At 35.0% G+C, this 26181-nt stretch overlaps 1 protein-coding gene across 2 annotated transcripts; it reads right to left on the bottom strand.

Moving 5' to 3' along the window:
• Nucleotides 1-1131: 1131 nt before the first annotated feature.
• LOC131943835 (uncharacterized) lies at nucleotides 1132-25881 on the bottom strand. Of its 2 annotated transcripts, none has more exons than XM_059304118.1 (10): nucleotides 25600-25881; nucleotides 20431-20584; nucleotides 19824-20008; nucleotides 17942-18146; nucleotides 16371-16652; nucleotides 10807-10908; nucleotides 10399-10425; nucleotides 9941-9967; nucleotides 7772-7835; nucleotides 1132-1444 (listed from the first exon to the last, which is right to left on the bottom strand). In XM_059304118.1, the coding sequence occupies exons 2-10, from the start codon at nucleotides 20516-20518 to the stop codon at nucleotides 1417-1419; spliced, it is 1008 nt and encodes a 335-aa protein (XP_059160101.1). In that variant the 5' UTR covers nucleotides 20519-20584; nucleotides 25600-25881; the 3' UTR covers nucleotides 1132-1416. The 2 variants fall into 2 exon arrangements, with proteins under 2 accessions (XP_059160101.1, XP_059160100.1); XM_059304117.1 differs by lacking the exon at nucleotides 1132-1444 and adding an exon at nucleotides 6367-6641.
• Nucleotides 25882-26181: the final 300 nt, after the last annotated feature.

Raw genomic sequence — 26181 nt, 5'->3', positions numbered from 1 at the left:
TAAGATAGAATGGTACATTAATAGGTCATTTAATAAACCAAGACTAGTGTTCTAAAATGTTAAACTGTTACAGGAATCTTTAAGGTTGGTATTTTGATGTTAGACTTCAAACTTGATGAAAATAAAAGATCCCTGCTAGCAAAAAGAAATGTACCGCTGTAATTTAGTCAGTATATTTCTTCAGTAAGACATGAAGGTGTATTTCAGTAAACTAAGTACCTTGACAGGTAAGTTGTATACCATAAAGACACCCACCAAGATGACCAGCTAGTAATTTGATAATCGAGAAACTGCCGGTTTATAATTTTATCTGGTTCTAGACAGAATATAGCCACAGCATTGCAGAATGGTTTCTATGTATCAGATCTGTTTTGCACAGAGATTTTCAGTGCCAGAAATAATTATTTTTTGATAATCATTTATCATAGTACTTGTACCTTTTAATTTTGAACAACTATGCACGAACAACTATGCACAATCATAATATTTTTTTTTTTTAGAGTTACTTGGTTCGCACCAGTGTCTATTGATATGCTATTCTGCTAACATAGATGTTATTTTCTAAATTTATTTCTTGTTAATATAATGCTTCTGTAATTTCACAAAATGTAGCTCTATCCCTACTGTTGGTATGAATGAATTTCATGATTCACTTTAAAAGTCACCAACAATTATATTTAATGCTACTACACATTTTTGTTGTTGCCATATCTGATCTAATACCCTATGAAATGTCCTGAAATAATATTTTTCCTTCTTTAAAAACTCCCGAAATTCTTTTTCAACAAATAATAGTAGCATGAGCCCTGAGCTGTGAGTTAACCCTCAGAAAAAGGATAAAATGGTGGTATGAAATTAACTGAAGCATTGGGTAAGGATAAAAAAAATAAATATGTTGAAGACAATTATATATATATATATATATATATATATAAATAAATATATATATATATATATATCATTGAGTATGTGAGTAATTGCTTGTTCCAAATGTTATTAGCATAGCTGACTGAATATATACTTTGCTATTTCTTGTCATTTGATTGTTAATACTGTTGGTAAGATTTGAACCCCCCCACCCCCCCCACCCCCCACCCCCCCCCCCACCCCCCCCCCCCCCCACCCCCCCTCGTTACTTGTAAATACATAGAAAAGTCTCTAAACAGTAAAATAAAATGCAATTTCTATTTATTTGCATTTATAATATGCTTTGAGTCGGCTTTTGAACCATTTTAGTTTGAAATTTAAAAAGAAAAGAAAGGCTATAGGCCATTAATCTAGTTTTTCTGCATTGTAGAATCAGATTCAGTTTTACAGTAAATTGATATGAATAAAATATTTCTAGCATCACTCAACTTTGCCAGAAACTGTTTTCTTCACTGTATTACTGTTATCTATAATAATAGTTTTGCTGTTCTATATGTCTGTCTGACTGACAAAAATGCTGTGGAGAAAGCACAAGGAAAATAAAAAGTTTCACATTGAACTATAGTAATGTCACATGAATCTAATTGCAATTTATCAAAACAAAGCGTACAGTTTTACAGCCGAAAAGTTCACACAATAAAATATCGTAGTTGATTCTAGAGTAAATATAGACTTGAAAAATCCAATATTGAAAACAATACACAATAATAATGACGTCATTAAAACACTAACATTACTGTCTGATTTATTTGTCAAATCTTAAAAGTGGTGTCTGCATGTAGAAGCCATTCAGGCATCTTTGGGCGATTGCTCTCACCCCCCCCCCCCCCCCAAAGAATGTCTACCGCCCTGTGGTGATGTATGTGTATGAAAGGTGAATACGTGGAACGGGTCACTGCGTGTGTGTATGTAGCATGTAGTGAGACGCGAGGCCGGGTGTGTTGACATGTATGTTGTTGTACGGAGTGAACGAGGGTACAAGGGAAGCGACTGGTCGGGTGACAGTGGCTGTGTTGTGGGCGGGAGAAAGGTGGTGTGTAGGGATGAATGCGGACGGCAGTTGAAGGTTGGGCACAAAAGAGGGCAGGTTGATTTGGTGACTGAAGGATAGAGAAATAAAGGACTGTGATATCTAACTGCAATTGTGTTGTGCATTTCTTGGATATTTTATCAACCCTCACACACTTGGTGGAGCTGCGGGGTACCCACAATTGGGGAATAGAACAGATCTCCTGTAAGTGACAACTTTTTGAGTTTTTGAATTAGTTGAATTATGGAGGAACCAATGAGTTTGTCAGAGATGTATAGACTGGGCAAAAGCAACGGATACGAGGGAGAGAAGTTGGACGAGTGGGTGGAGAAAAGAATGAATGAGAGTGAAGAAAGGAGGGACAGATGGAGCAGGAGGGAAAGAGAAAAGATGGAGACAGAAGCAAGAATAGAGGTGGAAAGAATGAAGATGGAGCAAGAAAAAATGGAAGCGGAAGCAAGAATAGAGGTGGAAAGAATGAAGACGGAAGCAGCGATCGAAAAAGAAAGGCAGGAATTCGAACTGGCACGAATGAAGAATGAAGGTATGAAAAACATACCACACATTGATATGAACCATCAAAACATTCTATCAAAGTTGCCGAAATTCCAGGAAGATTCGGAAAATATAGATGCGTACATCAGGAGATTCGAGACAGTGGCGAGGACGACAGGCTTGAGCAATACGCAGTGGGGAACTCAACTCCTTGTGTTAATAGGAGGGAAGGCATTGGATGCATGTCAGGGCCTGAGGGAGGATGACATGAAGGACTACAGAATATTAAAGGAAACTCTCCTTGAGTTCTTCTTACATAATGAAGACTCGTATAGGAAAAAATTCCACAACAGACTACCATCCAAAGCTGAGGACTTCAAAAACTACGTGCTGGATCTAAAAACCACGTTTATGAAGTGGCTAGAAACGGCTAGAGTGGAGATGAAAGTGGAGAATATAATTGAATTCATGTTGATAGACAAAGTATTAAATTCAGTAGATAAGCAGCTACTAAGTTACATACAGGAAAGGAAGCCCACCACTCTAAAGGAACTCACTGACCACTGCCAAAAGTACATTGTTGCACACACGGATAGACCAATAGCTAACAAAGAATCAGAGTATGAATCAATCTTCTACGCGAAGGCGACAGGCGATACAGCGGAGTATGTTGGTCTAGAGGCAGGAAACTACGGGTATGACAATCGTCGGCCAATGAGATATGGAACACAAACCAACGGCACAAGATACGTTGGGAGGTGTTTCAACTGCCAACAACCGGGTCACATGATTAGGAACTGTCCGCATAGAAATTCAAACGTTGGGGTCAATAATCAGGCTGCGGGCCAGGAATACCACAGAGACACAAACACTCATGGGGTACGCAGTTATTACAGCCAACAACATAGACCGGGGCAGGACGGAAATCATAACAATGATTACGACAGTAGTCCAGATAAGGAGGGTGTAGAACAAGCACCGTTACTACAGATCACACCGAAAATACCAACGCTAATGGTGAATGTGGGAGCTCATACGGTAGAGGCGGTGAGAGACACGGGGTGCTCTACTATAGCGGTAAAAAGTAGCTACGTCGAACAGCACCAATACACAGGTGAATGGAAAATGGTAGAGGTGTTTGGTGGCACGGTCATACGCCTACCGATAGCACTGATAAACATTAAATCACCGTATGTGACGGGACAAGTCCGAGCCTTAGTGTTCGAACGGGGATCATTCGACGTAATCATCGGGAATGATATCGGGAGAGAGACAATACCACAAAACTATCATTCTAATGCAGCGGTAAGGTGATATTTGATCTGGTCACAGTCTGGGACGGAGCACACAACAAGACGGCGGTGAGACAACACGTGTAAGACATTTGTTCTACGATATACATTATGCAGCATGGCGTCCTTCCACAAGTTGTACCGAAGGAGAGAAACATCGCCGTCGTCGTATCCAAAGTTAAAACAAGAACCGGTATCCTTTTGTTAAGTTTCTTAGTATGTATGTATGTGTACTGTGGTTATTGTTAATTGTTATATACGAGAAATGTAAATGATGATGTTCTTGCAGAGACTGAAGGTGGATTGTACCCAACAAAAGTATGCTACTGGTGGTGCCGAGTCAACGATCGGTTGTCGTTTGTGTGTGATTTTTAAACCTATTTCAAATGTTCTATACAGGGTTACTATGTAGCTATTCTCGGGAATGTAATATGTACATGATGCCATGTCTTTGTACTAGGTGTATTTTACAGAGTACAAGTCTGATATGGTGCGTCTATTCTGTGTACTACAGACTTACGGAAAGTCTTTGGAGGGACCACTTAACAGTCCCATTGGAACTGTTAACATCGTAGTTATGTATATATACATATTGTGTTGAGTTAGTGGTTTTCTTACATTTTTTTGTTAAATCCGCTGATTGCATCAGCTAGGGACAGATGGAGGGTATGTGGTGATGTATGTGTATGAAAGGTGAATACGTGGAACGGGTCACTGCGTGTGTGTATGTAGCATGTAGTGAGACGCGAGGCCGGGTGTGTTGACATGTATGTTGTTGTACGGAGTGAACGAGGGTACAAGGGAAGCGACTGGTCGGGTGACAGTGGCTGTGTTGTGAGCGGGAGAAAGGTGGTGTGTAGGGATGAATGCGGACGGCAGTTGAAGGTTGGGCACAAAAGAGGGCAGGTTGATTTGGTGACTGAAGGATAGAGAAATAAAGGACTGTGATATCTAACTGCAATTGTGTTGTGCATTTCTTGGATATTTTATCAACCCTCACACGCCCCTTCCCCAGAATGAAATATAATTAATATAAATATATAAATATTCTACCATTATCCGCCCCACCAGAAAATTTAGTCAGTCATTCCCTGTCTGCATGATTGAGGTTAAGCTGTCTGCATGATTGAGGTTAAGCTGTCTGCATGATTGAGGTTAAGCTGTCTGCATGATTGAGGTTAAGCTGTCTGCATGATTGAGGTTAAGCTGTCTGCATGATTGAGGTTAAGCTGTCTGCATGATTGAGGTTAAGCTGTCTGCATGATTGAGGTTAAGCTGTCTGCATGATTGAGGTTAAGCTGTCTGCATGATTGAGGTTAAGCTGTCTGCATGATTGAGGTTAAGCTGTCTGCATGATTGAGGTTAAGCTGTCTGCATGATTGAGGTTAAGCTGTCTGCATGATTGAGGTTAAGCTGTCTGCATGATTGAGGTTAAGCTGTCTGCATGATTGAGGTTAAGCTGTCTGCATGATTGAGGTTAAGCTGTCTGCATGATTGAGGTTAAGCTGTCTGCATGATTGAGGTTAAGCTGTCTGCATGATTGACGTTAAGCCACTAAAAGTAGGAAACGGTCTAGATTATGGATGTAGGGTCTACTTTTGGTCTGTATGACCTGCAAATGCAACCAGAGTTTCTTTCAGACTTAACTCTCCCACCACCTGAAGAGGTACCTTAAAAAAAAACTCTGAATGCAACCTGTTTAGGGATAAGATATACGATGACTATATTTTGAATGAATGTGCAGTAACAATGTGTAGATCAATGTTACCAGATAAATTATTATAGTAATGTCTGGAATTAGTGTCTATACTCAAAAAGAATGGCGTCATCGATTGAATTGAAGTAAAAATTGAAATCCGAAAACATTGAATTCTACAAACATATGATTTGTTATTTCTGACAATAAATCTTTGAGCTTGCAAGATTTTTATAGTTTCTATCACAGTGTGTAAGGTGATGTTTAAAACCTGATGGAGGTAGTGGAAATTGATACTTGTCATTGTAGAACCTCTCCCATAGCAGAAAAAAAAAAACATTCATCACTATGAGATATCTGTAAAAGAAAAAAAATTAGAATGCATTAAATAACCCTTAACAGGTCTTGTATTATTTTAGGAAATTAAAATTTAAAAAACATTTTTGATGTTATGCCTTAACACAAACAGGTTTTGTTAATTCTTCAGTACCAAACTATTATTAGGCATTTAACTAAACTGACATTGCTAGTTACATGAACTGTTTTATATATGTTTCTATGTTCTGGTATGCACACTTGATATTGATTTCTCTTAGTTTCTATCTAATTTCTAGTCAAATTTATTCACAGTGTTTCTGTAATTATGTTTGCTTTCCTATTCCTTTTATTATGCATATCCCAGTTAAGATTTGTCTAGTTTTATCTCAATTTGACATTGGTATCATTAAGCTTATCAGTTATTTTTTTTGTATTCTATTATAGCATTATCTGAGAAAACAGAACTGGCATGACAGACATGCATGACATGATAGATAAGCTGATGTGGGCTTTCTGAAGACATTAAATTGCTTAAAAGACAATGAATTGGATTTTTACCAAGTAAGTATTATTGATTCCCTATGTTTGACAAAACATATTGAAATATGTACTACACTAGAGGTTGATGTTAAAAAAAGTATGAGAGTAAACTGATAAAAGTTAAATATAAGGAGATTTATTACTGCTATTGATGTAAAACACAGACTATATTTTCACATGATGTGATTCAGGATTGTCTTGTTTTGTAGGCATTTTTTGTGTTTCATTTTTTCTGCTTTTCACTGCTGTTATAACTTTTAAATAGTAAAATACTCTTATGGATGATAGTATTATAAAATGACTCTAACCTGTTTCTGTTTTAGGCATCATGGGGTCTGAACATCTTAAATTTAAAAGAAAAACATGATAGAAAAAAATTAACGTAAAGCTAATGTAAATTTTTAACATTATTTGTAAATTAAACTTAGATTAAAGAAATTCACAGCTTAAATATTTTTATAATGGCAAAACCTCCAATATTTAAAATATAAAAAAAATATCTATATATATAATTCTCTTCTGGGAGACGTTAGAAAACAAGCTGTAAGCGCGCCGAGCAGTAACCTCTTTTCCTCTCTAGGCATATCGCAACCACCCCCACCCCCACATGGTCTGGTGAGCTGTAGTTCACGCTAAATTTTTACATCGTAGAGCCGGGTTTGATGACGGTTATTAGGGGCAGATAATTTAGTTTAAAACTATTTTATACTTAGGGGAAGTAACTAAGTGGAGGCTGCTTTCACATGGGGGGGGGGGGGGGTAGGGGTTGGGGGAAAGGAGGGTTTTAGTGTTTTAAAGAGAATATTTTCAGTGGCAGCATTGGTACTGTCGAATTCATTAATTATTAATTACTGAAAAGTGGAAAATAAAACAACAAAATAGCGGCGTATCATACGCCGCGGGTCGGCTCGTATTATTTAATACTTGGATCCTGCAAGTATGGAATTTGGTTATATGTCAGTGTTACACAACATACATACATTACATTTTTTTATTGTTCTTACATTACAGTTCAATTTTATTTAGATGACACATGGCTTTCTTTTACCATCAGTTTCTTTTAAGGCAAAAATTAATCAAGAAAACATTTTACTATGATTGTAGGGCTGAAAATACTCGATATTTTTAGCTGAATGTAAAACGAAAACTAAAAAATTTTAAGACGTATTATATAAAGATGTTATGAAGCTGGTCATATTAATGTTGAAATCTTAAGATTAATTTAAAATTAACTTTGTCAGCAAATTCAATTTCAATGGTGTCTACAAAATTAAATTAATTTTTCCCCTCCTATTTTGTTTCATTGAGTCAAGCTATACAATTATTTAAGAATAAGAATAATTTATTCTTTAACATCAGGTTTGAGAGATATTGTGAAAAAAGTGATGTTCAAGAACTAATTGTATTGTTCTTAAGTAACCTGAGTAGGATAAGGTTTGGAAGGTGTGAGGGTGTAAAGTAATTTCAACTAACCTTTTTTCTTGCTTAAACAACCGTCGTACACAGGCTGCTAAATTAAAAGCCTTGGAAGAATATACTGAAACAAACAAGAGTCTCAAGAAATGCATAAGGAAACACAAACAGTTATTTAGAACTGCTGGCTAGTGAAGCAGAAGAAGCACTGTGACATGGGAATATTAGGGACTTGTACAATACAATCAAGAAGATATCTGGGAAGTTTATTAAGCCAGAGAGGCCAGTGAAGACCAAAGATGGAAAGACAATACCTGATGAGGAAGGACAGAGGAAGAGATGGGCAGAACATTTTGAAGAACTACTGAATAGACCAACACCAGAGTGCACGAAAGACATACCACCAGCTGAAAGTGATCTCCCTATAGACTGTAACCCACATCCAAAAGAAGAGATACATAAAGCTATAAATCAGCTAAAAAATTGGAAGGCTCCATAAATAGATGGTATACCGGCAGAAGCACTGAGAGCAGATATAGAAACTAGCACCACACTACTATACACTCTTCAAGAAAATCTGAGAAGATGAACAAACTAGAGGAGTGGAAGGAGGGACTATTCATAAAACTTCCAAAGAAAGGCGATCTTAGTGCATGCTCTAACTATAGAGGGATAACACTTTTGTCCATCCCAGGCAAAGTCTTCAACAGAATATTATTAAACAGAATGAAGGAAGTGATAGATCCCCAGCTTCGAGATCAAGAGGCGGGCTTTATGAAGGACAGTTCATGCATAGACCAAATTGCTACCCTGCGCATCATCATTGAACAGACCCAAGAGTGGAACTCATCTCTTATATTAATTTTATAGATTATGAGAAGGCTTTTGATAGCCTGGATAGGCAGTCAATGTGGAAATTGTTGAGACACTACGGGGTGCCACAGAAAATACTCATCATTATTATGTCTTCATTTGATTGTCTGAAATGTAGAGTAGTGCATGGTCAACAGACTACAGAGGCCTTCCCAGTACGGAACAGAGTAAGGCAGGGTTGCCTACTTTCACCATTCCTGTTCCTGCTGGCCATAGACTGGATTATGAAGCTGTCAACAGTGTAATGCAAAACTGTATACAGTGGACATTGTGGACACTGTGGAACCAGCTGAATGACCTGAATTTTGCTGACGACCTGGCCCTTTTTTCTCACACACAACAGCAAATGCAGGATAAAACCAACAGTCTTGAAAATCTTTCTACATGCCTGGCCTGAACATCCACAGAGGGAAAAGTAAAGTTCTCAAAGTCAATGCATCAAACTGCAGCCCTATAACAATGGCAGAAAAAGCCCTAGAAGACGTAGATAGATTCACCTACCTTGGAATTAATGTTGATAAGCGGGGTGGGACAGAAGCAGACATAAAACTTAGGACGGGCAAGGCAATAGCAGTCTAAAAATGTTTGGGGTTCTAAAACCTGTTTTGCTTTATGGAACTGAGACATGGAGAATCACTGCTATAAATGCGAAGAAAATACAATCATTTATAAACTCATCCCTCAGAAAGATCTTGCGAATTTGCTGGCCTAAAACCATCAGAAATGATCTTCTATTACAACGGACAAATCAACTGCCTGCTGAAGTAGAGATCTCTCAGCGAAAATGGAAATGGATTGGCCACACAATCAGGAAGCCTGTATGCAGAATAACAAGACAGGCCCTCACCTGGAATCCACAGGGCAGGAGGAGGAAATGCAGACCAAGAAAGACCTGGAAACGTGACCCGGAAGGAGACCCCAATAAGATTGGATACACCTGGGGACAGTTGGAGAGACTAGCCCAGGACAGAGATGCCTAGAAACTCTTGTCAGTCAGAGGCGTAGCGGGGGGGGGGGGGGGGCAGACCGCACCGGGTGACACCATTTAGGGGGGGGGGTGACTTTAAGGCAAAAAAATAGCAAAATATATAGAGAAAAATGATAATTCCACTTAATTAAGTGATTAATTCGACTGTTAAATATTGTTAAATAGTGTTTTAAGAGGTGCAAATAGAAAGTTTGGGGGGTGGGGGTGCAAATCGAAAGTTGAAAGTTTGTCCCCAGGATGGGTCGCTATGCCTCTGGGGGTGACACCATCAAGTGCCGCACCGGGTGATACCCCCCCCCCCCCCGCGCTACGCCACTGTTGTCAGTGACCCAAGTCCCGGGGGGGGGGGGGCAACAGGCAAATCTTACCTTTTTTTCTTGCAGGTGGATAAGATTCTAAAATGGAGAAAAAAAAAGAAAAATTAATACAAATTATCTATATGTTCTCACTCTACCATAAGTGATTATAATATTAAAATTAATTATTAAAAGATGAGCCACTAGCAATACATAAGATCACCAGTGTAAACGATATCAAATTTGTAAAAAAAAAATAATATTGTAGATTTAAAATTTTTTATTTATACTACAGAAGAAGAAATGGGAGGGAGTTGTATAGGAACTGAATCTGTAAACAAAATAGTTGGGATTATGAAAGCTGTGTAAAGCAAGGAAAATCCTTCCCCATCATCTTTTTATACTTATGTTTATCATCCAATTCAGAGTACAATGAGTTCGATGAAACTCCTGTAATGTTTACTGAATTCTGTGAATTGATGCAATTATGTGAAGGCTATTTTAATCTGCAATATTAGTCTATTACTTACTTATTTTTTTACGAATCAAGCGTACCACTGTTGAAAAAATTTAATTAAAATTAGACATTTCAACAAGTGGTCATGAATTCATTCTAGCTATGGAGATTGGTTAATCTATTATTTCTTCTTTGAAGAATAGAATTAATCATGTTAAAAATGAATGACATCTAAAAATACATCATTGTTGAATTGTATTGCACCCACACAGTTGTAATGATTATATTATTATATTAAATAAAGGGTTATAATTTTGAGTTCATATTCGTTAGGCAGTGTGCATGTTACTTAGAGAATACAGACTTAAAAAGTTCAAGTGGTGTTTTTTGTTGAGGTTCAGTTAATAAAAGAACTTTAAAATCAATTCAATTTTTTTTAGTATTGTTATTATTTAACTCTTAATATTTGTAGGGTACTCACCTACGCAAATCGCTATGACTATCAAGATGCTTCCACTTACATATCCAACAATAATGAAAGGAAACCCCAGTGACTTTGAAATCGTTCGTTTTTGTTCTCGAGCTAACAAGTAAGGGAAAAAAGAATTTTAGAAAATAATCGTGTGTGTGTGGTTATTTTAAATATTTCGTTGGTTTTTATTTAAATACTACATTACTACGTAATAGAGTCCCAGTTGTTACATTTTCAAAAATCACAAACATGTTTTCTGTTTAAAAAATAAAATTATGGGGCGTGATTGATACCACGAAGAACAATAACTATTAATTAAATTTAAGCTCATTATATTTTGAGTCCATTACCAGTCGACTGGCAATGGACCAGAATGATTTGCTGATTAGGCCTACCTGTTACAACTGTGATCAATATAATTAATATATAAAATAGCGAAATCGATATTGCACATCATGTTAGAACGGAATAGTGTAGGGGGAAGATGGGGCAAAAAAGTCACACGATAGATAGATAGATAGATCCATTGATCGATCGATCGATCGGGAAAAAAACATTTCCAAGTACAAACCCACTGTTCCCTCAGGTCGTAGAACGACCCCCAGGGTTAACAATGAAAACTAGGAAAAAAAAACTTTTTTGTCTTTTTCGGGAAATCTTCTGTAGATCGTCAGAACTTACCTGAAGCCTTATTACCTTTTATAATTGTGAGCGGGTGGTTAGATTATTTCTTTTAATTAAATTTTGCCCAATCTTTTTTTATGCGTTTCTAGTATATGTACTTCTCTCTCCGGTCTCTGCCAAAATAACTTATAAGCAGGTAGAGTGGTAGTTACTGTTTCTTTCCCCGTAATAAGAACGATCATTAATGTATTCTGGAATACTTAATGAATGCATTGTGTGTCTCGCGTTTCTGAGGTTACGTTTGTAACTTGGCTAGGTGTTTGTTTGATAGTTTGGTTGGTGTTTGGTTGTTTTGTTTTGTAGTTATTATTTTCCCGTATCATACGTTTAGCTAAATTGGAGAAGAATAAATGTTGTTAGATTTTTTATTGGTTCCATATTTTTTTTTTGTATAATAAAGTTAACGTTTAGTTATCTTTAAAAAAAAAAAAAACTAGATTAAGGTTAGAGATTAACCAGTGTTATGTCAGATTTGTACTGACACCTCATAGTCAGGGAGGATTAAGCTTGGGTCCCTGATATATATATATATATATGTATATATATATATATATATATATATATATATATATATATATATATATATATATATATATATATATATATATATATATATATATATATATATATATATATATATATATATATAATATATACATATATATGTGTGTGTGTGTGGTCTGGTATTCTATTGTTTATTCTTAAAGGGATATGATCCGTTTTTTCTCTCTATTTTTTACAATTTAAGGTCTAAAGTCTTTAAATACTTTTACCGAGTTTTGCACATGAAAGTGAAAGTAATTATTAAACAGCAAAAAAGAGGTTGAAATCAATTTTCGTTGTCATGGAAACCCACAAAAAAACCTTCGCCATTTTGCTTTTTCGGTACTTTAAAAAATGCTAAGGCTTTTTTTATGCACTCATAGCAGTCAAATTAAAACTGCTTATATTTCAGTATATATTAAAACCTTTGTCACGACAACTTTCTGAAATACCTAGTAGTAAGAATTTCACAAGGTCTCAAAAAAATCGTACCCTTTTTAATATTCAAAAGCTTCAAAATTTGCATATTATTTACCATATAGCCTACTTTTTTCTATAAAAGCCATCACGATTCTCTCGTGATAAAAGTTGTATTTTATCATAAAGAACAATTATTGAAAATATGGTGGGCATTGTTTAATAAATAATAAATCGGGAGTAATCTCCCCTAAACTTTCTCGAATATTCTTCTATATCTTGGAATATAGACATGATTTTTTATTAAACTTTTAAAAATAGAATAGAATCTCATAGAAAAAAGAATTGCGCACCAAGCGAACGCCAAAACAAAATGTGCATAATAGTGCGCAATATTATTAGTACTTTATAAATTTACATGCGTTTTTTGAGAAATCGGAAATAACGTAAATTAGTACTTCCTGTCAACGGAAATTACTCAAAATTTGACAGAAGTTAGAGAATTAGATCTTTTACTTACAAGGGAAATTTCATTTATCTATCCGAAATAGTACTCAGGTTATAGGCTTTTGAAAAATTCAAAGTAGAAAAAGTACCACTTCCGGTTATCGGAAATCGCTCAAACGTTGATCAGGATCTACGATTTTGATAAAATACTTATATATGAAATTTCATCAACCTAGCTGTAACGGTACTCAAGTTACAAAGAAATACACACACAGACACAGACATACGGACAAGATTGCAAAATTATGTTTTTCCGTATCAGTGAGATGTAAACGATTACAAGACTCTCTATACTTCGTATAAACGAGAAAGTAAAAAGGGCTCGTATAGTAATAAGCTTGGTACCAATAAAAAAGGCCTCTAATTATGTGTAATTTTATAGTTGTTGATATTAAACAATATGTCTGATTTACCAATTGAAAATTATCACAGTGATGATTTTTCAACGGCAGTCGAGTTACGGATTTTGGCCCCTCTCTCATTCAACTCGCGGACCTTTTTTGACCGTTCAACGTATTTCTTTACAAATACCAGTAAAATGTGCAGAATTGAATAGCCTTTAATGGGATACTAAACAAAAAAAAATAGACTTAATATTTTAAATGTAATTTTTTTTTTTAAATTTGAAAATTACCATGTGATTCTATCATCATATACATTTTTTATAAGCATTTTCAGAAAAGTGGTCCTTTTAAAAAAAATTAAAACACTAAAATTGTTTATCATTTCTGAGCATGGTAAAAAAAGGCCGAGCTCGACAAAACACACTATAGCGATCACTAAAATAGCTCTAGGCCCGGTCGAAGAAAATGGCCGTTTTCTTCGTTAACAACGCACCACCAAGCTTTTCTAAATTGATGTTAGCAAGTTTTAGAGACTTGATAGTTCAATAAGATAAATAAAAACATGTAGCTACGTAATAAACAAGTTTGTGAGTCTAGTTTGTATGGTTTATTTCTTCAGTATATTTTTATTATTAAAGCTATAATGCCGTTCAATGATTAGACTTCCACGTAATTTTTCAGCTTTGCCCAATGAGCTAAACCCCACTTCACTTTGTATCGGAGTCTATTTTTTTTTATAATTGCTTAGTTCAAATATGTTTGTCTTTTCTGACAGAGGTTATGCCTACTTTGAAAATAAATTGCAACATATTTTTCTAGCCTTTTTAGAATAGCTGAATATTTTTTTCTGTTAATTGTAAAAGGTCACGTGATCGTATATTTCGTCGCAAGTGTCAACAATATATGGGTATACTTTAAAGTAGAAAACCCCGCAAATTTCATGGATGGGTTGGGTTTTAGCGATGATTTTAAACTAAATAGTAATAGTACATGATGTGTAGCTTGAAATACTTTATATTACCAAAGAAATTTATTTTTTATTGTGTTCTTTTATTTCAATTTTAACTATGTTTTGTTAACGCTTCTAAAACTTACCTGGAATGGGGGGGGGGGGGGGGGGGTGCGAGACATTTACTACAGTTGTAACAATGTCAATATATATTAATGATCAGTGCACGAGTGCAAATGCATTTACACTTTGCAGTCAGCTTGGAAATAAACCGTTATTAGATTCCTTTTTAAAAGAATATAGCCATTGTCTACGAAAAAAAACCTTGTTACGTTCTCTAAATTATGTTGACCATTTATGGTGACTATTGTAGCTATTGATTACATATTTTCAGGTTAAAGTTGTGAAGAACTACTGTTAAGACAATGCAAGTAATTTAAATGATGTGTTTATTTTTGAGGTTTGAAAAACATTTAGTCTGTTCTCTGTGTATATGTGTTTGTGTCGAGTTCAAAAGATTTTGTTTGTGACATATACTTTTACAGATATAACCTCTCAAACATGGCACTTTTTAGGGTGTTGGAAAAAAGTTAAAAACAAATTTTTTAAAACGTCACAACTTTTTTACTATTTGAGATATATAAACAAATTTAGTGCCCATTATCTTAGAGTCATGAGTTCTTGACATGGCAACTTTCAAAAAAGCTCTTGGACCGATTTAAAAAATCAGTTTGACACCACTATTAATAATCGTAAGTTTGCAAGGGGGGGGGGGGGCGGCCGACCCTAGGGGCGCCAAAAAGGGTAGGAAAAAAAAATTAAAAGCTCATTTTAAGCTGCAGTTTTGATTTATAAACAGTCAACGTTAAAAAAAAATAACGGTTACAAGCCTTTGCATACTGATTTAACTGTTTTCTACCTTTATTGTTTAACTGTTAAACATATATCGTTAAAAAACAGTGACCAGCAAAAACCACTTTCCAGCTTTTCCTAGAAAGGGGGGAGGGAGACTGGACCAAAAGTAAACAAAATACAATTGTATCATCTTCAAACTACACTCTTAAGCGGTGGTTCTTAACCTTTTTTTCCCACGTTTTCTTTAACTTGCTTTCGTCTCTGTTTTTCCGATCAAATCTTGCGATCGAAATTTCTGGCACTTCCCAGTTAGCTAGCGCGCTGAAATTTTCAGCGAAGCTTTGTTTTGGATGAAAATAGAATATTCAATTGTTATTATTACTAAATTGATCCATGGAAACATTTTATTGAGCATTTTAGACCGCTATATAATTGTAGTAAAAACGTGGGGAAAAAGGGACATCACCCAGTAACCGTAATTTGATGAAAACAAGGTTCGGTACTCTCCCTCTTTGCTTACTGAGTAGTGTTCATGCGGTGTTCGTGTACAAACAACCGTAACAACTGGTGGCCAGTATGGGGGAGACGATATGGTCGAGTGGTTGGGCACACGATTGCTATCCCACTCGACACGGGTTCAAATCTATGTGTTCTAGTCAGTAACGTATTCACACAACGTGTTTTTTACGAGTTGTCTTTTTACGAGTTGTCTTCGTTTACCCAAAAAAAAGTGAAAAGATAAAATCGATAGCAAGATTTTAATGCAAACAGACAAAGACTAAAAAGTAGAAAATAATAATCATTAAAAAAGTTTTTAAAAACCCACGTTTTCTGATTGAACTAAAAAGTAGAAAATAAATGCTATACATCACAATAATGCAAGCGATCACTCTACTATAAGCGATCAAAAACGTGGGGCGCCGTTATTTTCTTACCGTTTCAAATACTGTTGACTCTCTACAAGCTCCCTAATAAAAGTCAATAGTATTATCTAATCAATAGTAATATAACTTTTACTTATATATATATACACTGAAGCTTGCCACTTTCACTATTTTATTCAATCTTATACACTTATAGAATACAAAACTAATGTGTTATTTTGTATTCGTCCTGCCTGTTTGGTTGATTTAATAAACAGACAGACGTGAGTTCCAATTTAAATTGAGGACAACATAGTTTACCGTTACAAATAAAATTTATTTTAATTTTAAAAAATATTTCTGGTCATGCAGGTAATAAAAACGTTAAAATTTACGCTATAAACAGTTTACCTGTATATTCAACAATGCATGATTTGTTGACAGCAGGAATACCTGTATCAGAATCTTCAATTGAAAAGGCCAAGTAAGCTATTTCATTAGCTTTAAGCTTGAATTCTGTGCAGTTGCCAGCCGAATTATTTACTTTCTCTCCATTGTTATAAATTACAGGGATGCATGACCCATCATCCGAGTAACAGCAAAATCGGATAGTGGAAGATGTCATATTGCATTTTTCACAGCCAGAAATTTCATATTTTTTGTCATCAGCTTCCAATGTGCTGTTAAAATTTTCTAAAACGAAATATGAAACATGTTTAATTTTAACAAATACATATATACATTTTCTTTACTTAAGCATTTATGATTAAGTATCTTTGTTACTGGCAACGCTGGAAATGCAATTTCCATATAATTACAAAGCGTTTTAGGAAAAGAACAAATACCGCTCGAAATTAATTATTTTCTTAAGTATTTTGCTTAAGCTTTGTGTAGAAAGACTTGGATTAAGCTAAACTAAACCAACTCACAACTGTATCCGTAATGTTATATTACGATAAAGGTTATGATAATGGTAACATCTACATTCCCAATAATGGCTATTGTCTTGTTAGAGCGTTGGATTAACCATCTAAAACTAATATTGCTAGATTTTCTGGTTTGAATAAACTTAATTTACATTTTGCTAAATCACCTTTTTGGCGATCTATATAATTATTATGCTTCGAAAAAATACAAAATGCAATATATTTTGCCGTCGTTTTCAGACAATATTTTACCGTGTCAGCCGGCGATAACAACTTTACAATTTTTTTCCCAATAAGACTAACTCTTTTTTTTTTTAAATATTTTTTTTATAACATTTTTTCTTAAATTGTTTCTTCTCTGTATTGTTTTAAACTTTAAACTGTTGACTTCGATTTATCTTTTAAGTATCAAAAGCTGTCTGTATTACCTCTTACTGTTCAAATCTGCAATCTGATTGTTAACGAATTGATAAGTTTAACTTGACATATTTTACATTTTGTTTAAGTGTTCTATCAATTTATCCATCTTAAATCAATCGTATAATCGTATAATCCAGAAAATATATGTTTTATTTTTATAGGTCGAATTTCAGGTGGCATTTAAAACCTTGCGAATACCGTTATTGGTATTTAATTGGCACATTTAAATGTGCTGGATGTAAATTAGATCATAGCCGTTCATTTTTACCGTAATTGATGCGTCTGTTATAGTTCTTACTATCTTCCAAAATTTGAACTTTACTAAAATTTTTGTTTGTTCCGGGCATGTTATTCTTTTTACCATATAATACTTCTACGTTTTACAATTTTTTCTCCTTTTAACAATTTTAAAAGATAATCAACAATTAAAATACAAACTTTTAAACTTTCATCAAAACTAATAAGTTGTTGCTGTAATTAGCAAAATACAAATAAAAAATTAAACGTAAACACTTATGATCAAGTTGATGTGTTTCGTTTGAAACGATCGTAAATATATTGTAAAAAGCACATGTAAACAGCATTTAACTTTAAGAATAAGATTCTACTATGAATGACAGGTTGATAATAACTTACTAATGATTCGAGGTAGTTTTAGTGTCTTGCTGTAAACAACCTTGCCGTTTGTTGAATACATCACAGCTCTTATCTCAGCATTACTGTACTTTAATTTTGCAGTTTTGTTTATCACAAACTGCTTAAAATTAGTGGAACTATTGGAACAATAGCAGTCGTTAGATGAATTCGTGGAAACCGTAGTGTTTGTGTCAAATGAACACATCTGAAAAAAAAATAATGAGACGATCAACTTTTTAATAATAACAAGCCACTACAAGGCTGTAAATTCTAATAAAAGTGTCATACTATTTTATGATGATGAGCTGACTGAAATGAGATGTTTTAACAGTATTTTTTTTGTAATATAATATTCATTGTGGTATAAGTATAAGATTAAGAAGTAGATCTGCCTAAATCTCGGAGTTGGGGGCCATCAATTTACGACGTTCACAAAAATTTAGATGTTTTAAACCTCTCCCTTCCCCCTCCCGCTTAATTGTCAACTTTGGACACTTCTCCCTAGCGCCCGATTTGGAAGTCAACAAAAAAATTCAAGTTTACTTTTTAAAATACTACTAATTTTTAAAAGCCTACTAATTAATATGTGCTGCGCAGAGGCGTAGCTAGGGGAGGTGGGTGGGGCGCCTACCCTAGAGGGGCGCCAAACGGGGTTGAAAAAGTAATACAAATCTTGTTCTTAGCCGCACAACTAAAAAACATTTTAAGAAAATAAAGTACTAATTGGCTTTCATTTTAATTTTTTTTAAAATCACAATATAACTAAATCAGACTATCGTTTGAAGTTGAAGGGTTATGTACACATGTAAATAAAAGGGACGCTACTCTTTATATACGCAAATACCTACGTAAATGTAAGAATCCTAACAATTAGGATTCGTAAGGCCACATCAAGTTTATGAACTTTTTAAAAAAAATGTCATTCCTCACTCCCTTACCACCCGAACTTTATATTATAGATACTGCGATTTAAATACCAGTTGCGGATTATTTTCGTCAAACCAAGGGCACTGCCATTTACATGTAGATCTTTACATTTTGTATGCAGATTAAATTTTTCGTGTGTCTTAATACATTAATATTAAAGAATGTTTTTATATTACATTTAGACTATGGACGTCCACAGGGACCCAACACTCCTCCTCGAAAGTCGACTTTTTTTCAGCAACCTTCGTGAGTCATTGTGGACGTCATAAATGGTTGACCCTATTAGTATTGGGGAAAGGGTGGCGAATCATGGGTTCTTGTATCGGCAACATAGTAACATGTAAGGTTAGATCATTTTATTGCGAAAATAACATCCTTTTCTGTTCAACAGGTTTTACACATAGCCTATATTTTTATTCGACGATATTGATTATACAGCTGTATAGACCTGCCTCACCCAACTGTAGGGCGAATTAAAATATATTGCATTGTATCCGCTTATAAATTATCTAAAATGGATTGAAAGTGTAGCTTAAAATAAAAAACAAAGAACAACATGGAAACTGTGCTTGTACTTCAATAGCGAATGACAATTTCCTTTTTCTCGTAGAAAAAAAAATGTGTTATTACTCTCACATTTATCTTGCTTATTATTTATTTAGGGAGATAGGGCCTACATAGTAGTGTTTGGATTTTAATACCTTGAAATAAAGGCTTTTTTTTCTATCGTAAACACCATGCTATGTGAGGCAAACATAAGAAGTACACTTGTTAAGTGAATGAAAAAGAATAATTCACATAACAGTGTAGACCTTACAAAAGGAAAACTAGTATAGATTTTTTAACAATCATGTCAATATATAACACTATTATTATGAGTGTCTTTTTGTAAATAGTAATGATTGTGTTAATATTACATGTAAAACAATAAAAAATATCAGTTTTTTAAACTTACGGATATGAATTCATCATTGGACATTTGTTTATACTGTATTGTCAGAAATCGGTTCCAGAGGCGTTGGTCAGAATTGAAGTTCACTAAACCAGTGAAGTGGAAATTGTCTTTCTCAGCAATTAGTGCATCCTGGCAAGTTTTGTTGCCGTCATCTTTCTGGCTTTCCTGTAAGCCCAGAGTCAAAGCTAGTTTGACAAAAATATGAAAATTTTACATTAAGTTTAAGTATAGAGTAGATACAAGATTTACAGTTGATAAATAGCTTTCTTTAAATATTTAGCCCAGAGTTGGAGAGTGAAAGACCATAAAGTACCATGTAGTGTTAGATGTTATATGTAGGTTTAATTTTAAATTCTGAAAATAGTGAAGTTTTTTGCTTTATGTTTATTTGCTGTTGCTATTTCCTATTGTAATTGTATCATAATTTGCTGTCGTGAAAAATGTCGAATCTAAACAGCAGTAGGCTACTGTACAAATTAAACATCTTTTTTGTTCTAAAATCATGTATAGATCTAATCTAATTTGTTTTAAACCCGATAATTTAACGCATTTTTTAAACAAGCAGGAAAATAAGAAATGTTTACTGTTCAGTATAAAAAATACTTACTATTATTTAATTTTAGCTGCAGTTGTAAAAATGCAACAATTACAATAAGTCTTGATGAATTCATTTTGTTAATACATATAGTAAGCATTATTAATCCTTGTTGAGTAGATGGAAGTGCACTCTCACATCACTATCATTTTAGCATATACACACACTGAAATACATTAATCAAAACGATTAAAACGGAAGGCAAATGTAAATTATTTAAACGTTCTTCATGAATGTAACACTACGTTAGTGAGGTTAAGGTGTAATGATCATCCGACAAATGCCCGAATGGACATTTGCCCGCTTGCGACAAAAGCCCGAATGGATTATCAAAAGTCAAACTTGAATTGACAAAGAGTGTCTATTTGATATTCTGATTTATCATATAACATTAGCATTTTTTCGGGCAAGTGGCTTTCGGGCATTTGTCGCTTTTGGGCAAGTGTCCATTCGGGCATTTGTTGCATTCGGGCAAGTGTCCATTCGGGCATTTGTCGCTTTCGGGCAAGTGTACATTATGGCATTTGTCGCATTCGGGCAAGTTTCTATTCGGGAAATGGACCTTCGGTCAAACGGTATTCGAACAATTTTCTTTTATCGAAAACTTCCGGCGCCCTCCGTAAATACATTTAAATATTACTTCTAAATCTATTAGTAATAGTAAAACTGTAAATCATACATTATTTTTTTGTAATAATTACAAAAAATAATGTATGATTTACAGTTTTATTTAGAAAGGCTGTTCGCAATAAATTTTGCATGGTTCAGTTATTTCTAAATTAATTATGTAGCCTAATTAATGTAAATGCTGTTAGTTTAATTAACTCATGAAGCTAGTTCCTGAAAACTAAATTGTTATAAAATGGTCATTTCATTAACAATATAGTTTCCCTTTCAAATCTGACGGGGAAGTGAAGTAGAGTTCACTTGTTTCTGTGACCTCGGCATATGAAGAGATAGTGTGGTCAGCACTATGCCCAGCCACCTTTACTTTCCCTAAGTTGAGTTAGGTACACATCAGAGTTGGGTGGACTCCAGGGAGGACGGTCTACTGACTTGAACCCGGATTAGAACTCGAGACTTACGTGTTAGCAGTCCAGCTCTCTACCGCTAGACCTTTTTTTTTTACCACCATTAACAATATAACTAAATTATTTATTGTATAATTATAATATTGAAAAAAAGTAGCTTATGTTCTTATCAGCAGTATGAAGATAAACGTTTTTAAAGCAGTTTTACGTAATTCTTCCCTGTAGGATGCGAGTCGCACAACGGGAATCCACAGAAAACGACGACCCCATATAAATTAAGGACAGGACGGCATTGGTTCATTTAGTCGTCTATTGCACTGTCATACGTAAATATTATATCCACGATGACAAACGAATACATCTACCCTCTAACACAACAGGACGAAGACTGATCTCCACTAAGTTTCCCTAAAACAAAATCCTTCTCACCGACGTCCAGAGTTTCTTCCAGGTATCTCTTCGGGGGGGGGGGGGGGGACAATGCCCCCCCGAAAAATTTTTACCGCCCCCCCCCCCCCCCCCCGAACGAAATGAAATTTATATAATTTATATAGAAAATATATACTTTTAACAGTGTCCGCCCCCCCCCCCCCCCCGGAGAAAAAAGTCTGGAAGAAACACTGCCGACGTCACATCATTGTGTACCTCGTCACACATTTATAAACTTTTAATTAATTTGTAACACATATGGTTACCAGCCAAGGGGGGGGGATAAGTAATAAAGTTGTAATTCATTGGGTTGCGGTCCTTGTGGGACAGCAACTGTTGAGGTAGTTTTTTTTGCATGCTCTTCGGTGAGCGATTTTACCTGTGTCTCCCATGTCATGCGACATGAGATTATGGGTAGTTCGTGCCTAGCCGTGTCAGTCAAACCCAAGGCTGCTGTCTGTGGACACGGAGGGTGACGGTACCTAGAGGTAGATCATGACAATGTAGACCTAATGAAGGTAATATTCTGTTTTATATTACTGTACTACTCCTCCTAGTGCTGCATGTTGCAGACTAGGGGTGGAGTATCTTCGTTTGTTTACTTTTCTGTATTATTCATGCTAATGCCGCATGTTGCGCACTAGTTAGGTGTGTAGTATTTATTTAAGTAGTTCTTATTGTGCTACTTATTGGCAGTAACATATTTTATTGCACCCGTGTATGTTTGTAGCCTACACGTGGTATTACTATTACCAGTGATGTAACATTTTGTTTATATTTGTTTTTGGGCTACAGTTTTTTGTTTTATTATTCATCTATAAGTCGTCGTCTACTGTTGTTCTACATCGCCGTTTATGGCTCGATGTAATGTGAATAAAGCCAGTAGTTGACAAAAGTATCGTTTCAGTGTGTCCGAAATCTCAGGGTCAGCCCGTTTTAACCACAACACCTCAGTGGGTAAAAAGCATCCACACTGAGTGAGTGTTACAAATATAACACATTCCACAAAACACATAATCTCATAGTCATGCAATACACCGAACTACCATTCACAACATTCCTTTTTTGTTATTGTTAACTTAATTCTTTCAGTGCATTATGTTATCCAAGTGAGACGCCAGGAAAAGAATCCCGGTGCGCTGCTTTAAACATCTGTAGTACGCCCATTTTTAGTGATTTGATGTTTTAAAATTCAGTTCCAGGTTAAATAACCCTTACAGCCCTGAGTTCGTACTTTTCAATTTTGTTTCTAAGTAATTTGTTGACCGCTTCGTTTATTGTCCGAGTCGTATGGTAAGCGTTCAACATGGCGGTACGTGCCAATGCACACGCTTCTTTGGCCGTCACTTCCCGAAGTAGGCCTACTGAAGTACTGGAAAATCTCGGCCCAATAATCAACGTCCTCATGCACGTAGACTAACAGGTAGGTCGAGTCATCCAGTAGTCAAGAGTTGCTGTCTTTAAAATAAAAATTCGTACAAATTATGTGGAAAAGAGTGCCATGCTAATTCTTGTGGATCTTTGACAACGATACCCACTGAACTTGTGAGGTAAGAGATGAAGCCGAGGAAAGGTAGGTACGGAAAATGACTTGAGGACAATGTCAAAATAAACTAAAAATCGGCAGGCTGGTGATAGTCTACACATTTCGCCAAGATATCCAGATAACGATGGCCATACACGATTTTTAATGCAGTGAATCAGTGACGAGTTACCACATCAGTTCGTCGAAGTCAAATAAACATTTTGTTTGCGTTAAAAACCAGAATAATAATACCATAATTACACAATTGCAAATAATGTATCCGAAATTATGCTTAGATTTAAAGAGGTTAATAGTATACTCTCCTTAACCAGTGGCGTCGCTAGGTTGAGTGTCACCTGGTGCGGCACTTCTAGGTGTCACCCCCAAGAAACAAAGTATATATATATATATATATATATATATATATATATATATATATATATATATATATATATATATGTGTGTGTGTATAATCTTTAATCACTGTAGACTTTAAAGTAACGATGTTTATCTATAGCCTGTTAATAATACAGTTCGATGTAGACTTTTTTTTCCTCTAGAGTTAGCTCGTTTACGTAATGGTGTCACCCCCACCTTCTTGTAATATTTGTCGATTTGTACTTAAAAGACTATTAAATTTAATTAATCATTAATGGAACTGGCAAAAAGCATTTTTCTTCTGTATATTTTGCAATTTTTAGCCTTGATGTCACCCGGTGCGGTCCGCACCCCCCACCCTGCCCTCGCTACGCCTCTGTCGCAGTATTAACTGATTTTTCCATTAACTCATTCATTATGTATTATGTCGAATTAAAAAAACAAAACATGATACTTCCGCATGATCATTTTGTTGTTATTGTATTATGGGTCAGGAGTTTTACAATCCATTTACATCCATTTTCTAGTGTGGATGTAAAAGCACATATTTTTTGTGTTTACAAACTTACAAAATATTTGAAGTCTTAACATAATGCTACGTTCAAAACAGCATCAGCATGTGATTCTAAAAATTAGCCTACATCTGCCATTCCTCAATGTCAAGATTTGTTACACAAATATATTAACCAGGGTCAAAAAATTAAACAGAAAACCGCGTGTTACTTACTTTACCTCTCCTGGTGAACAGCAAACCCACGATACAGATAAAATATACAAAATAAAATATGGGAATAGAAGTTTCACGTGTTAGTATTTAGCTTTTTACACCATCAAAGGAAATAATTGCAAAGCCTAACATTAAAATTAAAGTAAATAAACAGATAAAAAAACAATGAAAAAATATAATAAAAATAAAAAATAAACAGACCATTGTACACATACAGCACATTCAATATCTACTCCAAAAATTAAAGCGACCAAAACGTTAAATAATATGCGTAGAATAGCCAACAATATTGAAACCTTACTAAAAATAAACAGTTCTCCTGCTGCAGTTTTTTTCTGTCGGGATAATGTCCTAGGGGTCGAGTTAATTAACGGTGGGAGGGGGGGGGGAAGGGTAATTGAAGTCCTTCTTCATAGGAGTTTAATGTATTAATTTATCCAATGTATTTAACCGACAAAGACCTCAGGTGAAATAAAATAGTTGCATTTATTTTTTTTTTCTTTAAGTATCTCGTTAATGATTTGATTAGAAAAAAAAAACCTTTAAAGTATTTAAAGTTTAATTAACTATTGAATAGCAGTGTTAAAAATAACTTTGCAATACCATATTTAAAGTTTGTGCCTCGAATAAGTGCACCAAACGGACTGATGAACTTCATTGTTTATCTGAGACGAAGTTGCTTCGTTTACATCAGTCATGGATAAAAAATCAATTATTGGACATTATTTAAATTTCACACCTATTTAAAAAAGTTTAAGAATAAATTTTTAAGGAATATTTCGTTTTTCAACATGTTATTATCGTGTTTTTCTTTTATGATTTCAAAGAACGGGTGATATTGAAAGTTTAAATTCCTGACGCAGTTTTAGTTATAATATATCCCTTTATGTAGATAAAAATTGAGCGTTAAAATATGTCAAATTTTGTTAAATTTTTGTTAATTTCCGTGTGCAGTAAAAAAAAAAAAGGGTAAAATTAAAATTCCTAACGCTGTTGCGTCCCTTTCATGATTAAAATGGCGGGTTAAACTTTTAAACAATTCATTCCCCACTTTGCTTTTAATTTATATATATTGTCAATTGTTAACTTACCCGTGACTAGGCATTGGCGGGACTCAGGCCTTGAGGGAATAAAAAACTGCAAAATAATCAATTGAAGCCACGGTAAGAGGGACCGTCTCTTTTAATATCTAGGCCTCTTGGATATCCACCCCTGCTGACCCTCAAGCAAACGTTACAATTGCGAAGATCTGTGGTTTGCGTAAACAGCCGATGCACAAGTGCTAAAGTGGCATGACATTGTAACAATAAAAAAAGCGTCTCGTTCTGTCTGGTGCTCAACTAGACACCGAGAAGTATGCCAAGAATAAATCATACGACGATTCACTAAATAATACTTAACACAATGTTGACCATTGAATTATTTTGTTAACAGTTTAAAGTTCGTAGTTTCTATAAGTTGAGGACTTTTTTTTTAAGGTGGAGCTCGCATTAAATTTTATTTCCGAAATAACTACTAAAACTATCCTAAAAATGGGTTAGAGTCCACGGTAGAGCTTCTGCTGCCCCTGCATAAACCTCTGGTTGTAAGCTAAGTCATGTGAAGTAGTTCTACTCTAATAAACGATTTCTTCAGAGATGTTGGTTTGTAAGGCAGACTGATAGATTTAACTG

This window comes from Physella acuta, unplaced genomic scaffold (assembly GCF_028476545.2).
Source record: "Physella acuta isolate Inbredline_101_S28 unplaced genomic scaffold, ASM2847654v3 ptg000469l, whole genome shotgun sequence".
NCBI classification, from domain to species: domain Eukaryota; kingdom Metazoa; phylum Mollusca; class Gastropoda; family Physidae; genus Physella; species Physella acuta.
This window is presented reverse-complemented; position numbering and strand designations above follow the sequence as displayed.

What these genes read in the sequence shown, in the direction of transcription:
- LOC131943835 (XM_059304117.1), bottom strand. Translation starts at nt 20,518, where the DNA reads ATGCTTACTATATGTATTAACAAAATGAATTCATCAAGACTTATTGTA. An exon ending in ATGCATTGTTGAATATACAG is followed by an intron (nt 10,909 to 16,370) that starts GTAAACTGTTTA and finishes CTTACTTGTTAG; the next exon opens with CTCGAGAACAAAAACGAACG. An exon ending in CTTGATTCGTAAAAAAATAA is followed by an intron (nt 9,968 to 10,398) that starts GTAAGTAATAGA and finishes TCTCCATTTTAG; the next exon opens with AATCTTATCCACCTGCAAGA.